Source organism: Melanostigma gelatinosum, assembly GCF_949748355.1.
Source record: "Melanostigma gelatinosum genome assembly, chromosome: 18".
NCBI classification, from domain to species: domain Eukaryota; kingdom Metazoa; phylum Chordata; class Actinopteri; order Perciformes; family Zoarcidae; genus Melanostigma; species Melanostigma gelatinosum.
In genome coordinates, this window is record NC_136651.1 from 10,169,293 (window position 1) to 10,189,220 (window position 19,928).

Genomic DNA, 19,928 nt, shown 5'->3' on the forward strand with positions numbered 1-19,928 from the left:
ATTTACTGACAAAGGCACAGGACAGAAGACATCCACAGTCCAAATCAAATCAATAACAACAATTAAGACAATCCGTCAACAGAGTGCACATACATCTGCTCAGTAAAGCACTGTAACATACAGAAGAGGACACAGCAATTGCTTATATGTCTTGAGACAATATTTGACACAATAACTAGATTTTACATTCACATAAAACCCCTACCTTGATATGTTCACATGAAGAGGTAATGTGATGTCATCTAAGTAGTTCATACATAAACAGCTACTATGTACGAGATAAAATATCAATTTTATTGTCAGAATGATCGGTTTCCTCTTGTGATATAACTTTGATACACTTTAAGATAAAAAGAGCAAGAAAAAATATATAGCATTTTGTAAAACTTGTCAAATTTGACAAATATTTGTTAAAGAAAAAATTCAGAAAAATGAATCTTAACAAATCAGAAAAGTTAATGTAAGTGCATGGCATTAATACACACATAACTTGTGTCTGAATGTCCAGTCAACCTGGAAATCATTTTTTTGTACATCTTTTGTATTGTTTGTTTTATACAAAACATTATGCTTACATTCATAATAAAAACACATAGATTGAATGTATCACTTTACCAAGTAAGAAAATATAATCATACTTTAAACACTATGTTGTTTGGTGGTCCATGTCAAAGCCAGAAAACAACATTTTTCATGATATGTTAAATAACTTTTCACAGAGTGTTTTGATATTGTCTGCACGTCCACAAAAATAGACATTTACAGGAAAATGTGTTCTGCTTATTTTTGATGAATTACGATACAAATTGCATAATTATTTGAGTACATATACTGCCGTTCAAAATTTGATCTCACGCACATAGAACACACATATTTCTAGTTTAATGCACATGCAAGTGTGTTTCATGTGAAATGAATATCCTTCATTTTCATTTGCTTTAAATATTAGTCCGTTTTGTCAAAGACTCTAAGCTTTTCCATGGTTGACTTTAGATTACAGATGATGCGAGGTCAGCAGAGTATGTTGAACTTGATGTGAGTTGGACTTCTGGACTGGAAATCTTAGACACAGATGTAAACTTAAAAGAGACACATTTTGCAGAAACCAGTCATCTATTGTTATGTTTTTATAAGTGATTTAAAGCTACTTAATATGCAGCCCATGAACATGTTTGTATTGCTTTATTACTATCGTCAGTTATATCATTATTGGGATGCATTCCAAATGGCAGCTAGAGTTCTAGTCAACAACAGTAATATGTTTTGATATATTAGATACAACACAGCTATTAGCCTACTACAGCACATACTTCTACAGTCTGCTTTCCTATCTAATTTCTTTAAAAACCATCATAATTCAGAATTAATGACATACTCTTCTTTTGAATACTAATCAGCCCTTGAAATGTTTTTCTTTAAATTTTCACCTTTATGCTTTTATTTGTGGTCATACAAACCCACTGCGTGACATCATTTAGTCCATTATCGAGAGAAGATGTGACAGAATCATCGTGGGCGATGAAAACATTGAGCAAAACCAAAAACAGTATTTTTGGTGAATGTTTAAATTTCCAATGTCCTTCCTTAAATTTCTTTGTAACCAGCTGTTATTTCATTCCTCTGCGCAGCATTTGATTTGCTGCTATGAGCATAACGCTGATGATGAATGCAATGGCGAAGGCACAAATCAGGCTTTTACGCACACATGTGTGTTTTTCCTGTTGAGTTGGGCTCGCTGTGGAAAGATTGAGAAGAAATATTAGCACATCTTAGCGTCTCATCAGAGCTTTAAAAATGTCTGAACAATGTGTGAAATAAAATATGCATGTGACATACTGTCAATGTCCACATGGGAGTCTGTCCTGTTTAGGTGTTTCTCCTCAGTCATGATGATGTTCTCAATATCTTTCATGGTGAGATGGTCACGGAAAGTGTCGTAAAGCAGTCTCTTAAGCTCATCCACAGTCAGTTTCTGCATGTCACACTGTGGAGACATAAAACACCAAGAAAGGTCTAATTAGCAGAGGAAAAACTCCTGTCTCAAATCCCCTCAGAGACGCAAATAGGCTGTAGAACAACAATATACAATGGTAGTACAGGGCAGCTCCAGGTGAACTAATTGACTTCATTATGCAACTAAATGCAAGGAGATGCACATGTATATATGATCCTGCATGTGACATACCATAATTATCATAGTGGTGTATGTCAAGCCCATTTGGAAAATTAGTTAATGAGAAAAGTCAAAGAAGCACATGAGCGTATTATGCATCATGTGAGAATAATGTTAGAATTTGTTATTTAAATGACTAGAATTTACATCAGTAATTTCTGTATTGTCATCGAATTGAAACAGATGACTCTGCATCACGCAACAACAGAGAAGCCAGAAGGGAAACTTACTTAAAAGAGGAAAGATAATTGATTCAAGGACACTGATAAATGACAAGGTAGAGATTTGATTGCGGATACTTATGTCAACATATACCTTCCAAAACACTGAATCAAAGTCTGCTCCATGGAACTTATCAGGCATTCCAGCAGCAGAGAGTTTAGGACCGAGCAATGTGACAAATTCATCAAAGCCAACTTGACCGTCACCTGATGGAACAGACAGAAATACAAACCTGTCACTGTTTCGCTCATACTGTATGTTGGAATAAATGCAGCAGTCTTCTTAACTCGCTGACAGAGAGAGCGAGAGGGAGGGAGAGAGAAAACATACCATCTATATCAAGTCTTTGGATGATGACCTCCAGCTCCACCTCATTGGGCATGTAGCCCAGTGAGCGCATGGCCGTCCCCAATTCCTGCTTTGAGATGAAACCATTCCCATCACGGTCAAATACTTTGAAAGCTTCACGGATCTCTGTTTGGAGAAGAAGGGCAGTAATTATGTTAAGAGTGGAGAGGAAGGAGCAACGGCATGTTAATATAGATTCATCACAAGTTCACACTGTGAGCAACAGCATGCTGGCTCAGTTGAGAATGTTATTTGAAATATGTCTGTACACAGACAGTAGTAAGAGTTTAAGGTCAAAAGTCAAAGCACAAGAAAGTATAATCCCTGTTTTTTAGATGTAATGTTTTGAGAAAAGGATGGCATAGCTGAACATTTAATGTTTGAGGAGCGGAAATAGCAGGAGTGAGAGCAGTTTTTGTTGCAAATACTGCACAGGTAGTAAAGGATAAGTCTGTTGATATTATATATATATATTTTTTTCTTATTTGTTCATAATTCCCATGAAATTTCCTAAACCAACAGTGATATGATCACACTCCCAAGTATTATCTGTGTAGACCACATGTGTCAAACTCAAGGCCCGCGGGCCGAATCCGGCCTGCCACGTCATTTTATGTGGCCTGCGAATCCACCAAGAAAAAAAACAAAACACCTTTTTTTTTTAGAAAAATTATTAAGTTAGACTTGAAAAAAAAAGTATCCCCATGGTTCAAATTATGAGATAGAAAGCTGAAATTATGAGATAGCATGTTGTCTGTGTACTGACATTACAACTATCACAACAGGTGGACAGGAGAGGCAACAGCCCGAAAAGCCGTTTTCCAACAATTGAAAAAGGTCGACAAATAATCCCAAAATGTCCACGAAGAGAAAAATGGATGCAGAGGGAAGAAAATGTAATGAAAGATGGGAAAGCGAATACATGTTTGTGCTTCAAGGAGAAAAACGGGTCTGTCTTCTGTGTTATGAGGCGTATCGGTGATGAAGGAATACAATTCACGTCAGCATTTTGACACCAAACACGGAGCTAAATTTAACCTCCAAGAAAAACATCAAATTGTCCAAGAATTAAAAGGCAGACTGCAATCACAGCAGAATATATTTACAAAACCTATAATATTTGTACACTTGAATAAACAATAATCAAATGCAGAGAGAGGTATTTACCAATATGTTTGGGAGAAGTTAGTTATACAGTCTTACATTTACAACAGGCCCTTTGAGGGCGACCGTGATGCTGATGTGGCCCAGAGTGAAAATGAGTTTGACACCCCTGGTGTAGACAAATCCTGATATGGTGTTATTCCTCTGTATAAAGTTCCATTGTTGTCCAAAAACTAATGAAATAAATTAGCAATGTTCCCACATTACAATGAAAATTAAATGGTGGAGACTGTAGTTGAATGTTTCTGCACCATGGAGAGAGACAGAGACTGCAGTTGATTGTTTCAGCACCATGGAGAGAGACAGAGACTGTAGTTGATTGTTTCAGCACCATGGAGAGAGACAGAGACTGTAGTTGAATGTTTCAGCACCATGGAGAGAGACAGAGACTGTAGTTGACTGTTTCAGCACCATGGAGAGAGACAGAGCCTGTAGTTGACTGTTTCAGCACCATGTAGAGAGACAGAGACTGTAGTTGACTGTTTCAGCACCATGGAGAGAGACAGAGACTGTAGTTGACTGTTTCAGCACCATGGAGAGAGACAGAGCCTGTAGTTGACTGTTTCAGCACCATGGAGAGAGACAGAGACTGTAGTTGAATGTTTCAGCACCATGGAGAGAGACAGAGACTGTCGTTGAATGTTTCAGCACCATGGAGAGAGACAGAGCCTGTAGTTGACTGTTTCAGCACCATGGAGAGAGACAGAGCCTGTAGTTGACTGTTTCAGCACCATGGAGAGAGACAGAGACTGTAGTTGAATGTTTCAGCACCATGGAGAGAGACTTTATATATATATATATAAAGTCGCTGTGCGGCGCACAGCGTCAGTGAAGTAGCGTTTTCCTAAGTTGCATAAATTGAATAAATATACAAAGTGTGGCTCCTGTTTGTATCAAGATGTGTCACTGCTGCCAAGGAGGTTATGTTTTCAGTTCAGTTTGTTTGTGGGTTTGTTTTGTTTGTGGGTTTGTTTGTCAGCTTGTCAGCAGTATTACAGGAAAACGACTGGCCCGGTTTTCATGAAACTTGGTGGAAGGGTGTAGTATGGGCCAAGAAAAAATCCATTACATTTCTAATTGGATTGGCCTTGGCGGAGGAATGTGCTCTCCGAGGGCACTCCTAGTTCTATTTTGTTACCTGACCTGTTATATTATAGAATGTGTTTTGGTTGGTGCGAATTCCTTGTTTTTTATAGATGTATACCAGACACCTTGACAGCCAACACCTGTTACAACAGCCATATCACACTTGGTTGTGAAAGAAAGCAGCGAGCAGGTTCATATGTTTATAATTGACAACAACTTTTGGTGAATAATCCACAAACATTGCCATTTGGCTCCCGTCCTCACCCTGCATCACAATATTCTGTTTGAAGTGGTAAAAAAAGCAGTTGCACATCAAAGGCACCGAACCTCTGTGCCTCGTTTTGATGTAGATCCTCATATATGCAAGACTCTTCAATGCTTGCTCAGTAGTTACATGTAATTAGGTGAACCAATACATGCAATTAAGAAAATTTAACATTTAACGTTGAAATTATACAAACATATAAATTATACATGAATGGTATATAAGCTAGCATGTCTACGTACAATGCTAGTCTCATATACTAGAAGGGGAAAAGGGAAAGTGCTGAGAAGAACAAGTGAATGAACATTCTAATCAACATAATTGACAGTGGGACACGGGCACCGCTCAGCACCACTAAGCACTTTAGCCAATCCAGGATTAGTCAGGTTATGTCATCAAACCTCAACATAAGCTAAAACACAAACTCACCTATACATTCAGTTTTACTTGGCTACTGCTGCAAGAGCTTTGATGGAACTTCATTTGAACTTCGAATGAATACATTATACTGACTGCTTCATGGAGAAAACTAATTTGCATGCAAGTGTGTGATTGGGAAAGCATCACCTGTAATTTGTATTCAAACCGACAAGTGGACAAGCACCTATCATCTATCTTGTGTACATGAATGACTGAGAGACTGCAGTTTACAAGTGAACCCAAAGTGGCAGACTATAACCTTGTGGGAAATTACAACTGTTGCAATATGCCTTTCGTCTTTGTCATTGAGCTCTTTCTGAAAAAGTGGCACTGGCTCTACCAAACCTTGACATTGCAGACACGACATATTTGTCTAAATTATAGCCAGCAGGTGCTGTTTGAGTTTAAAAAAAACAACCTCCTTCAGCACCACCCTAGAGCCAATGTCACAACCCCTGGCACCAGTGACACATAATGAATTCACTGAGCAGGCTGAGCAGTGGCTGGACTGCTGATGTTTCACTCCTTAAGAAAGGAATATTTAAAAAATGTTGTTACAGATGAACCCAATAGGGATATACTGTCTCTACTCCCCTGAAAATAAATACTTCATCTCTGATTTATCGCCTGGTTTTACAACATAGAAATACAATAATTTACTTTCTTCAAGACAATGTTTTGGCGTTCAATAAACAACATTACTTTTATTTCCTCTCTTAATCATCCACCCTTCCCCATCACAATAGTTCAGCTTAGTTACACAAATTAATAAATCAGATTTATTAATAATATGGGACGTTATATTTTATATTGATATACTTACATTTATTTACCAAGAATTTAAAGAGGCAATGTAGACATATTGATTTCGTATGGGCCCATATACAGAATGGCGACACATAATTTGAACACTATGGTGCAACACAGTACAAGTGCAGCCTTTGAAATACATCTCTGATACAGTCTCAACAGAAATTACTCATTAAAAGCTTTAGAAAGGCATTATTATTTGTATTATTTGACATTATAATGTCCGACTCATGCATGTCATAGTTAGTAAATCTTAAAACGCATCACTATGGAGTCTTTTGGTGCCAAAAACAGAACATATTGGACATGCCAGCAAACATACAAGCTTAAAACAGATGCATTTAGACATAGATACAGTACATACATATGTACAAAAAGTATACACACGATACTACAGAACCCCCCTCCCATTGTTGTTTGAACTATAATTGCAAAAACTGGTAACTGGTAAAAATATAGCTTTGCTGAAAACATTCAGCAGACACAGCCAACAACGGCTGTGTCTGAGTCCTTGGCCAGAGAGTCTAAGTAACCTTGCACTGCTCTGAGGGTTCAACAGCCCTGCTATCTAAAGTCAAGACCAAACCATGAAAGTTCTTGTCCATTTAGTAATCACAAGGTATATCTTTTAATTAATTCAGCATTTCCCCTGCAGCAACAAGTAACCAAGGTCTGTATGACCAAACTTTTTCAACAATATTAAGCAAATCATTGATTTAGATGGGAAGTAAGTCACTGCTCAAGTCAGTGACATTACGTTGACTGTAAAAATGCTGTCAAATATTGCCAGTGACTTTGATCTTTTATGACAGATGTGTCACAATATTTTAGAGTGTCTGTCTTTGAGATAACGACATTGACTGTAACACTGAGTCAAACTAAATACGTCATCAGTGAGTCAAGTCAAGGGTAAAAACACGGTCATGGGTGTGTCCACACTGACAAATATGTCCTTCCAGACTGCACGAATAGGAAACAAATACTTTGGTAGATGTGTTTGGGGGGGTTATTGACATGGATTTAAAAATACCAAACAATCAGTTTGAACATACAGTGTTTGGGCTCCAGGAAATATCAGTTTATATTTCATGTAATCAATCCTGTATCCTGTGTTACAACTGTTGGAAGATTGGGACACTTGAGGCCAAAAGCAAATGACAGATTGATATTTTTGAGTTTACTGAAACAAAAGGGATTTGACCAACAATTTCATCAATTTTTGCCATGCCAGTGCAAAATGAAATATTGACTGACAATTTCATGGCAGGTTAGACCAACAGCTGCCAAAACATCATGATGCCGATTGTTTGCTGTAGAGCAGAGGTCTTCACCAGGGGGTGAATTTGTGATAAGCTTGAATTCATGTGTTCCAAACATCAAAGAGACACTTTTGCCAACCGTGAGATCTAAACCCAGGACTTAAAAGTCTGCTGACCTTCCAAGTGAGCTAAAACAGAACATGGGGACCAACAGATTGACCTTTCTCACCGACCAGCAGAGTGATTCATGCTGGTTGTTGGTGCAGTTAACAACATCCATGAAAATGGTCCATGACGAGGGCTGATGCCAAGAAGCCCTCTGCTGCACACTGGCAGAGTGCCGTTGCCACTGGCAGCAGCAGAAAGGCCATTGAAGCTCGCTCACCTCAATAATTGGGAAAATCCCAAATAATGGCTTTAAGCCAGAAGAATAGTGTGGGAAACCACCATGGCATTTGGTGAGATGAAACTGCATCACTTTGATATCCTAAACCCACATTTGAATTACAAAATAAGCTAACCAGACATTCATGATATTCATGAGGAAAAATACTTTGAAAGTGTTAAAGTGGCCATGTTGTAATTCAAAGATACCACAACAGGGGGTACAAAGTAAAAATGATCATTATGCATTATCTGTGAAATGTGACTAAACTGAACAGACATGGTGCATTGTAGAGTATTGTATCAAGAATCTCCTAAAAAATCATCTTAGTTATAAAGTTAGCATTCTTTTTTTCAAACACACTTTGGTACATTAACACTGTTTGATGCCACATTTGGTGGCTCTTTCTGAGAGGCCTTGTTTCCTGCAAACTGATATTGATGTTGTTCAGACATTAGTTTCCAGAATCATAATCATAATCTCATTGTTGCTGTGATTTCTAAACACACAGACTGTCCAGGCTCTGTGTATTTACAGGTGGTCCCATTATCTCACATGTGACATGTTTAACTTTGAGGTCCTCAATGTGACTAGTTCTATTGTTTTGTTTGTCAGGGATGTGAATTTTCTTTTAAATTGACGTCAACATTTTTAAGCTGAAAGGGCACTTGGAGAGCGCAGACCTCCGCCAAGGCCGTCTCCATAAGTGAAAAATAATGTGTTTGTCCACCCTGTGATTTGTATCGGCTTGAAGATGTGACAGGTTCTTCATTGGCCCATGCTACACCCTTCCACAACCTAAACAAACCAACACACAAACAAACCAACACACAAACAAACCAACAAACTGAACCGAACACATCACCTCCTCGGCGGAGATAATAACAAAGTTGCAAAACATATTTTGAAATTGTTTTAAAAAAGAGCTCTACTGGCTTTCTGCTTAATTGGTCACTTGCCAAACCATAAGTTTCTGTGAAACTGGAACTGTTAACTGGACAGAAAGTACATAAAACAGAGCTCGTCTGCATCAATCCAAGAAAAAGAAGGCACAAGACAACGTGTGAGGTTCAGGGGAAACAAGTGTTGTCTTTATATCAAGGGACAATGTTCTCCTTGAGATTCTCCTTGAGGAAAGGAGCCCTACAGTGATTGTCCAGTTCACTGCAAAAATCCCTCTTCCCCCTCAGTTACGATGATGACATCGCACAGGAAACGCGAATAGAGTTAATACAGCAGGAGGTAGATGAAGAAGTCTCTTTGCTCCACAGGAACCGAAGAGAAGAGAATAACATCAGGCAGTCAGTCTCCAGTCTCCAAAGATGCTCTATGTGCATGCATGGACATAACTCGTGACGCTATTCACAATAGGTTTCGTCTCAAAATCAGATGTCAAATTCAGTTGTTTCTAATCTAGATGAGTGTCTATATGTTCTGAGGCAGATAGTCTCGTCACATTCAAAAACTCAACATCAATTGACACAGTAAAAGAGAGATTCAGGTCTTTTCACGAACAACAGGATATTTTGTGTCAATCCAAGATGTAGCACCTTTGCTTTTATGAAAGGGATGTAAATAAAGAAATTGGATAGATTCTTAAATCAGGAATGTTTTTACAGCAACCTCAGAATTCAAGTCCAGAGGGGAAAACATATTACAAAGAGTGACACTTGCCCTAACAAGCGTTCTCCCCTTAAAGTCAGCAGTGTTTGGAATTTAGTGGCATCTAACAGTGAGGTTGCAGATATATTGAAAGCAACTGATTACCACTCTGCTCACCGCTCGCTTTCTAAGTAGAAATCCTACGGTGACCTTCAAGTAATGGAAAAAAACATTGAAGTCCTAGCCAGTGTTTGGTTTGTCCATTCTGGGCTATGGTAGAAACATGGTGAACCCGCTCCCCATGTACATGTTAAGGGCTCATTCTAAGCTAACGACAACAGTCGGGTTATGTGTGTGTCACAAACTGGCTCAGGTAATGGGACAAGAAGGGAGTCCATGCAATGTTATAACCAAACATAATTCATTAAACTAAGGTTCACACATATGAATTGTGTACAGTGAACAGAGCGTAGATCAGCAATTTCAGCGAATGAAAGCAGAGCATGGATGTTCAGCTTATGAGCTGTGGAGCTGCTGGAGGTGCAAAAACAAAAGGCACTGACGCAGGGTGGCGTCTGCTGTAGGACGTGAGCGAGACAGTGAGCACATGGACCAGCTTTTATAGCCTGGAAAGCCCAGGTGAGCTTAATCAAGCTAACGACCCTCCCATGTGAGCCAACTGTTGAGGTCGGCCAGCACAACGGGGACAGTGGGAGTGGCGTCACAGCTGTTGTGGTTTTCTTATCAAAAGGGAACTCATTGAGGTAGTAACAGAAAATTGGTTAGAGGATAACAAATTTTCGACGGGAGATGAATCAGACTCTTTTCATTAAATAAGAGCCCCTCCCAGGCGGTTACAATAATAACGATATGATGACACCCATGACATCCTTCTGATATTGGAGAGGGAAAAACATGTGAATCATATTTACCAGAGGCTACAAAAATAAAAACGCTGTACAGCTGAGCGGGCCTTAATGGAGAGCAAAAATAGGTCTACACATCATACAAGTACTGTGAGAGTACTGCAAATGTACACATAACTAATGAGGGCTGTGAAAATACCACTAAAATGTACAACTACTGCTATCAACACTGTTATTTGCAAAATCCAACTGAAGTTCCTGGCTGACTAAAAACCCAAAAGTACATAAGCAAAACTCTCACAACAATAATAGTCAAACAGGAAGTTTGTATGGTGCTAGATTTTTAATGAGGTAACTATAGTAGCTTCATATGGTTTAACTTGTATGGATGCTTTATAAGTAAATACTGTACTAAATACCCCATTTGTACACACCTGATTGAATCTGCACAAGCAAAATGCTTTTGCAAAATAACCACAAAAATGTCAGGGGTGTCACACTGGATAAACACAGTCTGTGTGAACTGAATGAGTCAAAAATACAATATGATGACTCATGATGCGACAAGACATGAGACGCCATTGTTGCCCCTCTGACTCTCGTCGTATAACAACACAAACACATAATATTAAATATCAATCATCTCATCATCCCAGGTCCCACACATTTACACCTCATTTTACAGATTTACATTGTTACATTTACATACAACACACACCGTCGCACCATGAGACGCAGAGGACGTGCTCCACAAGCCCTGCAGCTAAAACAGCTCCAGCTGTCAACATTTTTTAAATACTTCCACTTTGTTTTGCAGTGCAAAGTCTTATTACCGAACGTTTTCTGTTGAGATTATGTCCATCTCTCATATGACGGAGGCTCGGCTATGAGAGATTAACCTGACGAATCCTTTAGGTTATTGTCGTCGATGCAGCCTCAGATTGAATCTTTGTGGGTAACTTGACCTGCAGCTTTTCTCATATATCGTTATATTGAAAGACAATAGTAGCAGATTTTATATTTTTCTCCAAGTTTTCATAGTTTACACATTCGAAGTGCATCCCAATTCAGTAGGATGATGTAACTGAAATACGTTTGTAGTCAACAGACAGGAGAAGGAGAGAGGAAGGACACAGTCTCATAATTAACATCTTGTAACAATGTTTGTAACTATGATGGTGACAACCGCAATGACCAGACATTTGTCATTGACCACAGAGGAAGTCACATTGACCTACAGCAAAGCTCTACGTGTCATGTCTGTAGCTTTTTAACCTTGTTGTTGTTAGTTTGCTGCGAAATCAAAAACAATGTAATGTGTGAAGAACGTATCATTGTAAATATGACCTGACAAATATCACTCTGTATGTGTACAATATATTTGCAGTTATAGAGCCCTGACAGCAACACACACACACACTCACACACACACTCACACACACACACACTCACACACACACACACTCACACACACAGCACGCATACACTTGTCTTATGACAATGTTGCTCCAAAAAAACGTTCCATTTGTAAGCAAAAAGACGACAGCTTTGCATACAAAGTGGCAGACGGTCTACACTTCGCTACAATGCCTGACGTCTGGGGGATTCTCCTGCTGGCTGTGATCTATTAATACTGTTCAAATCCTCCGTCAGCGATGCACCGAGGAGTGACACCAGCTCAAAGAGACCTCCAAGAGTTTAACTGCCGGGAAGTCATGACTGTTGAGCCATAAAACGAGAGTGTTATCGGTTTCAACACATGTGCAGTGTGAGTGTCTGCCAGCTTGATGTAAGTTATGACATGTGTTTTAGTAATTGTAATATTGACACGGTAAGATCCTTTTTTAAGTAAGACATTTGATATTGTTATTATATGTTCATTAAATGGGTTTATGTAGAGTGTCTTTAAATTGTTACTGATCATGGTAATTTACTTTGAGTCGAATAATTCAGAATATTTCTACAGATCAGTCTCTTACCTCACATGTGCTATATGTGCATGCACATAATCACATGATTAGACATGACTTTGTTTACATTTGTGAGTGTGATTGTAAAAGGTAATGGAGACATTGCAATGCATGTAGATGTATTCAGTTATGCAGTAGTTCATGCATAATGGGCTGAACTTGTCTCTGGACCTTGGTTTTAATATTGCACTCATTAAATGGGGATGCACTTGGCACAGCACAATGTCCACATATTTGCAAAATGATGCTCGGTGACTGTAGCTTTTTCCCACAGGGTAAACACACACATACATGTTAAACGGGTGTGTTGAACACAAACCATAGAGCGGGTCACTGCTATGTCACTGGCATCAATAAGCAGCATTAGTGAACATTTTTAATTTTCCTTCCATTGAGAGATATCTATAAGAGAGAGACTACTTAACGACCCAAAGCCCAAGGTAAGTCCATTCAATTAATTCGAATAACTAAAGTTTAAACGAATCAGGTTTAGGAGGAGATATTTTAAAAGCTCAAATTCATAAGCTTAGGCCTTTGTACAGTTTTAGCGAAACTGTGATACAGTTGCTTGCTCAGTAGTAATGGTTTGAATACATATCAGGGTTTATGACAACTGCATGACACAAGTGCGAAGGAGCAGGCCGGAAGCTTTGACACTGACCTGCATGCCCGCCTGGCAACCATCTGTTCGAAAAACATTCCCTGGAAACCGCAGTTCCATTAAGAGCTGTGAGCACTTAATCAGCCTCCCTAAAACTCACCCAGTACACACAATAGTGACTCCATTCAGTGGAAGTGTCTGTAATCCTCACTATTTGCTATGAATTATAAAGATTTCTCTAAATATTGTTGCCACTGTCCAATACAGCTACAGGTGAATACAGTTAATATTGCAGATATGATTGTGATACACATAAAATGTCAGATTAAAGATCACAAATGTCTTGAGACGGCAGGATTATAAAGATTTTCACATAATCTCTATGGAGTCTCGAGTGTGCCACTGAATAAGTATCCACGTTTTATTCATCGATGCATTCAAAATTAAATCTAAGTTATTTGTTCGTAATTACATTAGAATGATGCTACTTGCAAACATATTTGTTATACAGCAAGAAAAATCCTCATTAAATGTGCCAGTAAATCATTCAGTGTCATTAATCTATTTTTGAATGATGAACAGTGGCTTTCTGTTTCCTTCCTATTCTTCTTTCACTTTTAAATCATATATTTCTTAAAATGCTACCAAGACACGCATCATAGGAAATGAAGCATTGAGGCATTAGAGTTATTTGAATTCAGTCGGAGTGTTACTGAAACAGCTTTGAGTCGCCGTCTGAGATTCTGCAGCTCAGGGCAGCTTCTGCATTGGCTTCAGCATTGAACCGAGGCGGTTGCCGGTTGCTTAAACATCAAAGTGTCTGATGATATTGTCAATAAACTGAAGAAGTTGTATTCTATATGTGTAAGATTGTTTTTTTCTGAGCACAAAAGGTTGGTGGCAGATTAAATATTTGATGTGTTTTAGTTTGTGGGAATCTCTTACCTTCACGAGACAAATTGAAATCACTATAATTGCAAACTGTCACGTTTCCTGTTCACTTTTACCACTAAGGGCACTAAGGCTGCTACGGTGTGACATGCACTCTCTGTTTGAACATGATGTCAGGTCCTTTTGGCCTTGTGTGTTGTGTTTGTCAGTGGGCACTACAATGGTCAGCATGTCTGTGCAACAATGTCACCGAGAGAGATTCCCCTTGATTTGAGTCACAGAGGTTTGTCTGCTCTCACCTTTGTGTGAGTTTCATGGTCTCTACTTGCTGAACTTAAAACAGAATTGCTAAATGTCTTTAAGGTGAATATGTGAATAAGCAGTTTAGATATTAGGCTATATTCAAACCATCATATTGATTTCTGTAGACGTTGTGCAGTTAAAAAAGGTAAAAGAAAACAGCAGGGTAAACCGAAATGTATTTCAATGAAAACTTTAAATAGCAAAAGGGTTTAGTGACCAGATGATAATAAGGCCAAATAAACTCTTACATTGGTGTCAGAGTTTAGTCGTCTGGATTTAATGCCCGAGAAGTTGTCATCTGCTTGGTCTGGATTCTATAAAGTGAGAATGAAGACACACCATTACTGATCTTATTTCAGTGTCAGTTGTGTAGTCACCTCCCAAAGCTTGATATTTGTAGTTCAGTCACAGTGATGTGTTACAGTAATCTGTTTCTCAGATGATCCCAAATTACACTGGGTATACGCACACCTTAATAGGAAACATATATTAACATAATCATAAATATCATTAGGGAGAGTAATTACATGGGTTGAGCAATTAGGGAACTTCTGCCCTGAAGTAATTAAAGGTTTTTGGGGATGAAACAACATGTATTGGCTGTTTTGCAGAGCTCTGGGGAACAAAAGAGCCGTTTTCACTCGGAGACACTGGACCGTCCGCAGTGCTGTTCACAGAACAACAACAGCAGCAGCTCCCACGCTGTGTGTGAAGGTGCAGTTGGAGTGTCAAGGGTAGATGGTCAGTAAGTGGGAGGTTTGCTGATTCAGTCTGTCTGAGGATCTGAAAATGGAGGACGTTCATGTGGAGCTCTCTTACCTCCCTCAACAGCTACAAGCAGAGTGCTCTTTAACGCACTGGTGGAGCTGCTTGGTGACAAAAGGTCCTGTTTACCCTGGGCACAGCCGAGGTGTGAGGCCATGTTAATGAAGCAGCGCATTATGTGCTCAGTGAATCTTCCCTGGGTAAATACAGTCACGGTTGAATTGTCTGTCTGTGTTCTGAATCTTTAATAGCTATCAATCAGTCAACTAGAGTTTGAAAATATTTCTCCATTACCTGATAGGCTGTGTCGTCAGCATCTCACGCAACACTTGATTTTACTGTTTCTCTAACTTCTTGCATTTTCTATTGCCAACCAACCTTTTAATTAAATGTATGTCGTCATTGCAGATAGTGGATTTTCAATGTCAAATGAGTGGCTGAAAGGAAAGGCAGGCAGCCACTTGTGGGCGCGGGCAACCTGCAGACAAAAGAAAGGGAAATGGAATTCCCTCTGAATAAAAGACTTGGTGATATCAAATCTGATCTGAGTTATCTCTTTATTGTAGTCTGCCAGGCTTTGCTCCAAATCACTGCCAGATGTGCTTTCTCGCTGTGAGGACCATTTGCCAAAACAAAATCTCGTTCTTAGCGGCTAAGCACTAAGGTTTCTATTGAAAGAACGATCATAAGGCTCTAATTGATCTTTTAGATGGCCTAAGTGCAGCACTGAGCTATGGATGGTCGTTTTTTTAAATTTGTATTAATCAAAGACGAAATACATCACACAAACCGGAAAGAGATGAGAGGATTTAATTCAAGACTCAAAAATGAATCAATCGCCTATCTTATTACTGAGGTAATATGGGATGGATTTTTTAAATCTGCATTTTTATAGTTATACGTTTTCCATTCATCCCTTTTTTCCTCTATTTCAGGCTCGTCTTTTGTTGTGCAAATTTCAAGCATTGTCCCCCTGACTCTGAAGTCTTGTCTCTTGGCTCAAGCACAAACGACTTACAGTAAGTGAAATCCAGTGCAGTTACGTCTAACATGTGCTATGGATACAGCCTGGAGATATTGTATTCAACGATGTCTTCTACTCACAAGTTTATGACAATGTGCCATGTGTGGAGAACTTGGCATGTGCTGAGAATCAGGAGGATTATTAGCTTATTACTATTATCATCAGAGGATGATGTGACATCTTAAAATGATGTGCAAATGACAAAAATGACTGACAGTTCATTTTGTGACACAAATCTGAAGCAAGAATATGCAAAAAGAAAGCCAGTCGAAGAGACTTGTAAATATACAGTTTGTCTATGTATCCTAGATTTTGTGAAACATTTAAACCCGAAACATAATGAAGAAAATCGGCACTGCTGGTCTTTTTTTTTTTACAAGCAGACCTTCGGTTTAGTGTACAGTCCGATTTGTGAATCAGGAAAAGGAGCGCACACCGCATGGAGCTCTCCGGGGTCCTGCACTGGTTTGTCAGGCGCACGTTGCATCTAGATAAACAACTCTTGAACGTTACAACAAGCACATGCGACCACAATCCAAGCAGGCTGACTCACCTTCCACCTCATCCTCAGGCAGGATAACAGGGGACCGGTAGGCGAGCACATCTTCAACAGTGCAAAGTCCTTTGTACATGAACCTGGTGGTCACAGCACGCACTGGCATTTCTGCGAGAGACAACCAACTGTGTGGCGATCTTCATATATCCTATAGCTCTCCGGAGTTTTGAGACAGACACGTTGCTGTACTGTCTTTGATCAGCAAAATCTCAAGCAAATGAAACGGGAACTCCCCCCCCCTGCGCAAAGTTCAACCCTCGTCGTGTTTTCGGATTTGTTTTAGTTTGATAAGACTAATATGAGTAACTTTTAATTCACAGCCTGTTGACCATTAACATATTGGTTCAGATAACAGATAAACAAAAAGAGAAGAAAAAGAAAGAAAGAAGACAAATCAATTGAAAAAAATATCGGCACTTAATTGAGCTCTTCGCTGTTGGTGTCGCTGATTCCTACCACTCGTCTTGTTCTTTCAAACTGTCTGTTCCCGACATGATCTGCTTCACTTTTCTCCCCCGTGATGGCATCTTCTTAAAAAAACAACAACGAATCGATCACAAGAGAACGACCTCACGAGCTGATATTATCCGGTACACGAGGTACAAACGAAATTGTATAACATTTCTTTTTTTTCCTGGGGAGCAGCTTCGAGGGATTCCTGGGTGACCCCCTCTCATCTGATACAGACACGCTGTATGAGGCAGTGATCCTCTCTCTGTCTCTGTCTCTCTCTCTCTCTCTCTCTCTCTCTCTCTTTCTGTCTCTCTCTCTCTCTTTACAGCTGTCTGCTCCAGTCTCATTGGGCTCTCAAGCTGCGCGCACGCACGCACATGCCTCCACCATACTGCCGCTTCTGTCACAGCGGAGTCTATTGGCCGTTTCCAAATTATAACGGGATTGTCTTCATTTTCTGCACCCTGTGATCGGTGTTAAAACAAGTCAGGGTTACAAAAATACATTTGGGCAAATATAAAAGCCTGCATGTTTAATAGCTTCATCAAAAAAAGTAAGAGGCATCGCAACAAGTGAGGCTCTTGAGCTCTTTGCCGTAGCAGGCTGGAGGCTAAATGGAAGGGGGTCAGCGGAGGTACTGCAGGGGGTCCGTGACGTTTTTGGTTGATTAGACACTTTTTAAATTATTATTATTTTCTTTAATTATAATTTTTTTCCAAACTTGAATCTTTCCATTATTTTACTGGTTCAGTACTGTATGCAAGATAACAGGTATGTTTATGCATGGCAGTGGCACTAATCGTTTCCACATTTATGTTTGAAATGAAAACATAAATTTGAATAGCTTCTATGCATGATTAACATGCAATTGACAGACAATGTTGATATTGGCATTGGTATCAGCTGACAAGGTATGTTTATAAATGGCAGTGGCACGGCCACCCTACTCACTGTACCCGTTTAAAATGAAAACATGAATATATGAACCTGTGTATTATTTGAATAGCTTTGTATTGAATGCACAATAAAGAGGTATGTTTATACAACATGGCACTATAGGCCCAGTTTAATATAAAACAAAATTTTATACAATATATATAGTTGGGGGTCCCTGCTCCATCTCTCTCAGTTTGGGGGTCCTTGGCCTGAAAAACGTTGAAGACCCCTGGTCCAGTGTCCTATGAACCCCATCGTGTCCCTTTTATGCTTCAGTTCTGGTAGAGATTAAACAAATTAAATATAACGTGTTAAGTAATGAGCTTTAGCGCAGGTCGATTTTGTTACATTCGGACAGAACCAGGCTAGCTGTTTCCCCCCGTTTCCAGTATTTATGCTAAGCTAAGCTAATCATATGCTGGCTGTAGCTTTATCGAGCGCTATCTCTTCTCAATATGAGTGTTTCCTAAAACTTCGAAGATAAAGTGAGTGACAAAATGGCCGTAGCTATTGACCGCAGCATAAACGTGTCTTTTCACTCACTTATCAATGCAGGTTGAGCAAACATTAACACATTTTCTTGGAATCTTGTGAAGATTACAGTTCCTGGAAACAATCAAGCCCACTGAAGGGGTTACAGGCAGCACATTATTTATTTATTTATTTATTCAAACCAAAAACAAAGCAGCACACGCCGTCACTTTTTGTTCTAAAGCAGCAGCATAAATCGTTGAAATGTGATGGAGGTTCGTTCGAGCAAACCCTCAGAAAACAAAAACATTACCCGTTGAGAATGCCTGCAACTTGCATGATGATGCCCTGTGTTAGTATCTTTCCACCCTGTTTCACACCAGATAAGTGCAGTGTGTGCTGAGACGGCTGCATGCGGTTCTACTGGTTGGTTTTTCAAGCGTTTACAGGACTGACAGGTCTATTCCCGTCAGAATGTGAAGGGATCGTCTCTTTCTGCTGCAGCTGAGCCTCCTGCTGGCTCCGTATTGACACAAGAAAACTTAAAACAGCCTTTGTTCTCCCTCCGATCCGACACAACATGGTGGATATGTGATGGCTCAGACTCTGACACTTTAATCATTTTCACATAGTCTTTAAATCTTTGGAAAAACATGGTGAATAGTAGCACAGATATCCGGTGCTTTCATAACAAACGCAGTAATATTTGCTGCTCCTGAAAAGACATATTGATGGAAATGATTTCTGAAAAAGTCCCAATGCAGCTTGTAGTAAAGCTTGTGTTTGCAGCACATTTCAAACACAAACATATTATGAAATATCAGACAAACATTGCATTTATGAAAGATATTGGATACATTCATCTGGGGATAACCGCCATATCAATTATGAATTGTAAAAAAAGTACAACAGCAAAACCAAGATGTTTTTTATTCTCTGGGGAAGCCAGGAAAGCTTCTTTGAGCAGTCCAGTCAAACTCCTCACACCCAAACCTGTCAATATTTTGTAAAACAGGAGAGTTAGAGTCTCCTATGTATTGCAGTTGATGGCTGTACAGTTGCAACTATAAGTAAAAGGCGTATAAATGCCTCCTGGTGAAAAGTGAACCACAGTGGTCGTTCCACCTGAGGGCTGACACTGGTTTGAGAGCACCTCAGTCTTGACATCCATCCTTCCATCATCAAATTAAGCCTCTAGGGAGGGCTGAGGGTTGTCTGCAGAGGCAACAGACCTGAAAGCAGGCAGGCAGGTACATCAAAGCCATAGCTGCTGACATCCAGGAAGTCAAGATGGAAATATTCAGCGCTGGATGGAGGAAAATAACAATCAGTGACAGCTACTCATAATGTGTTGTCCG

The 19,928-nt window shown here is 39.4% G+C and overlaps 1 protein-coding gene across 1 annotated transcript; it reads right to left on the bottom strand.

Moving 5' to 3' along the window:
- Window positions 1-1,607: 1,607 nt before the first annotated feature.
- cabp7b (calcium binding protein 7b) lies at window positions 1,608-16,816 on the bottom strand (the record flags this gene model as incomplete). Its single annotated transcript, XM_079288980.1, has 5 exons — window positions 1,608-1,735; window positions 1,837-1,984; window positions 2,489-2,601; window positions 2,726-2,869; window positions 16,708-16,816. The coding sequence occupies 5 exons, from the start codon at window positions 16,814-16,816 to the stop codon at window positions 1,608-1,610; spliced, it is 642 nt and encodes a 213-aa protein (XP_079145106.1).
- Between the last annotated feature and the right edge of the window lie 3,112 nt (window positions 16,817-19,928).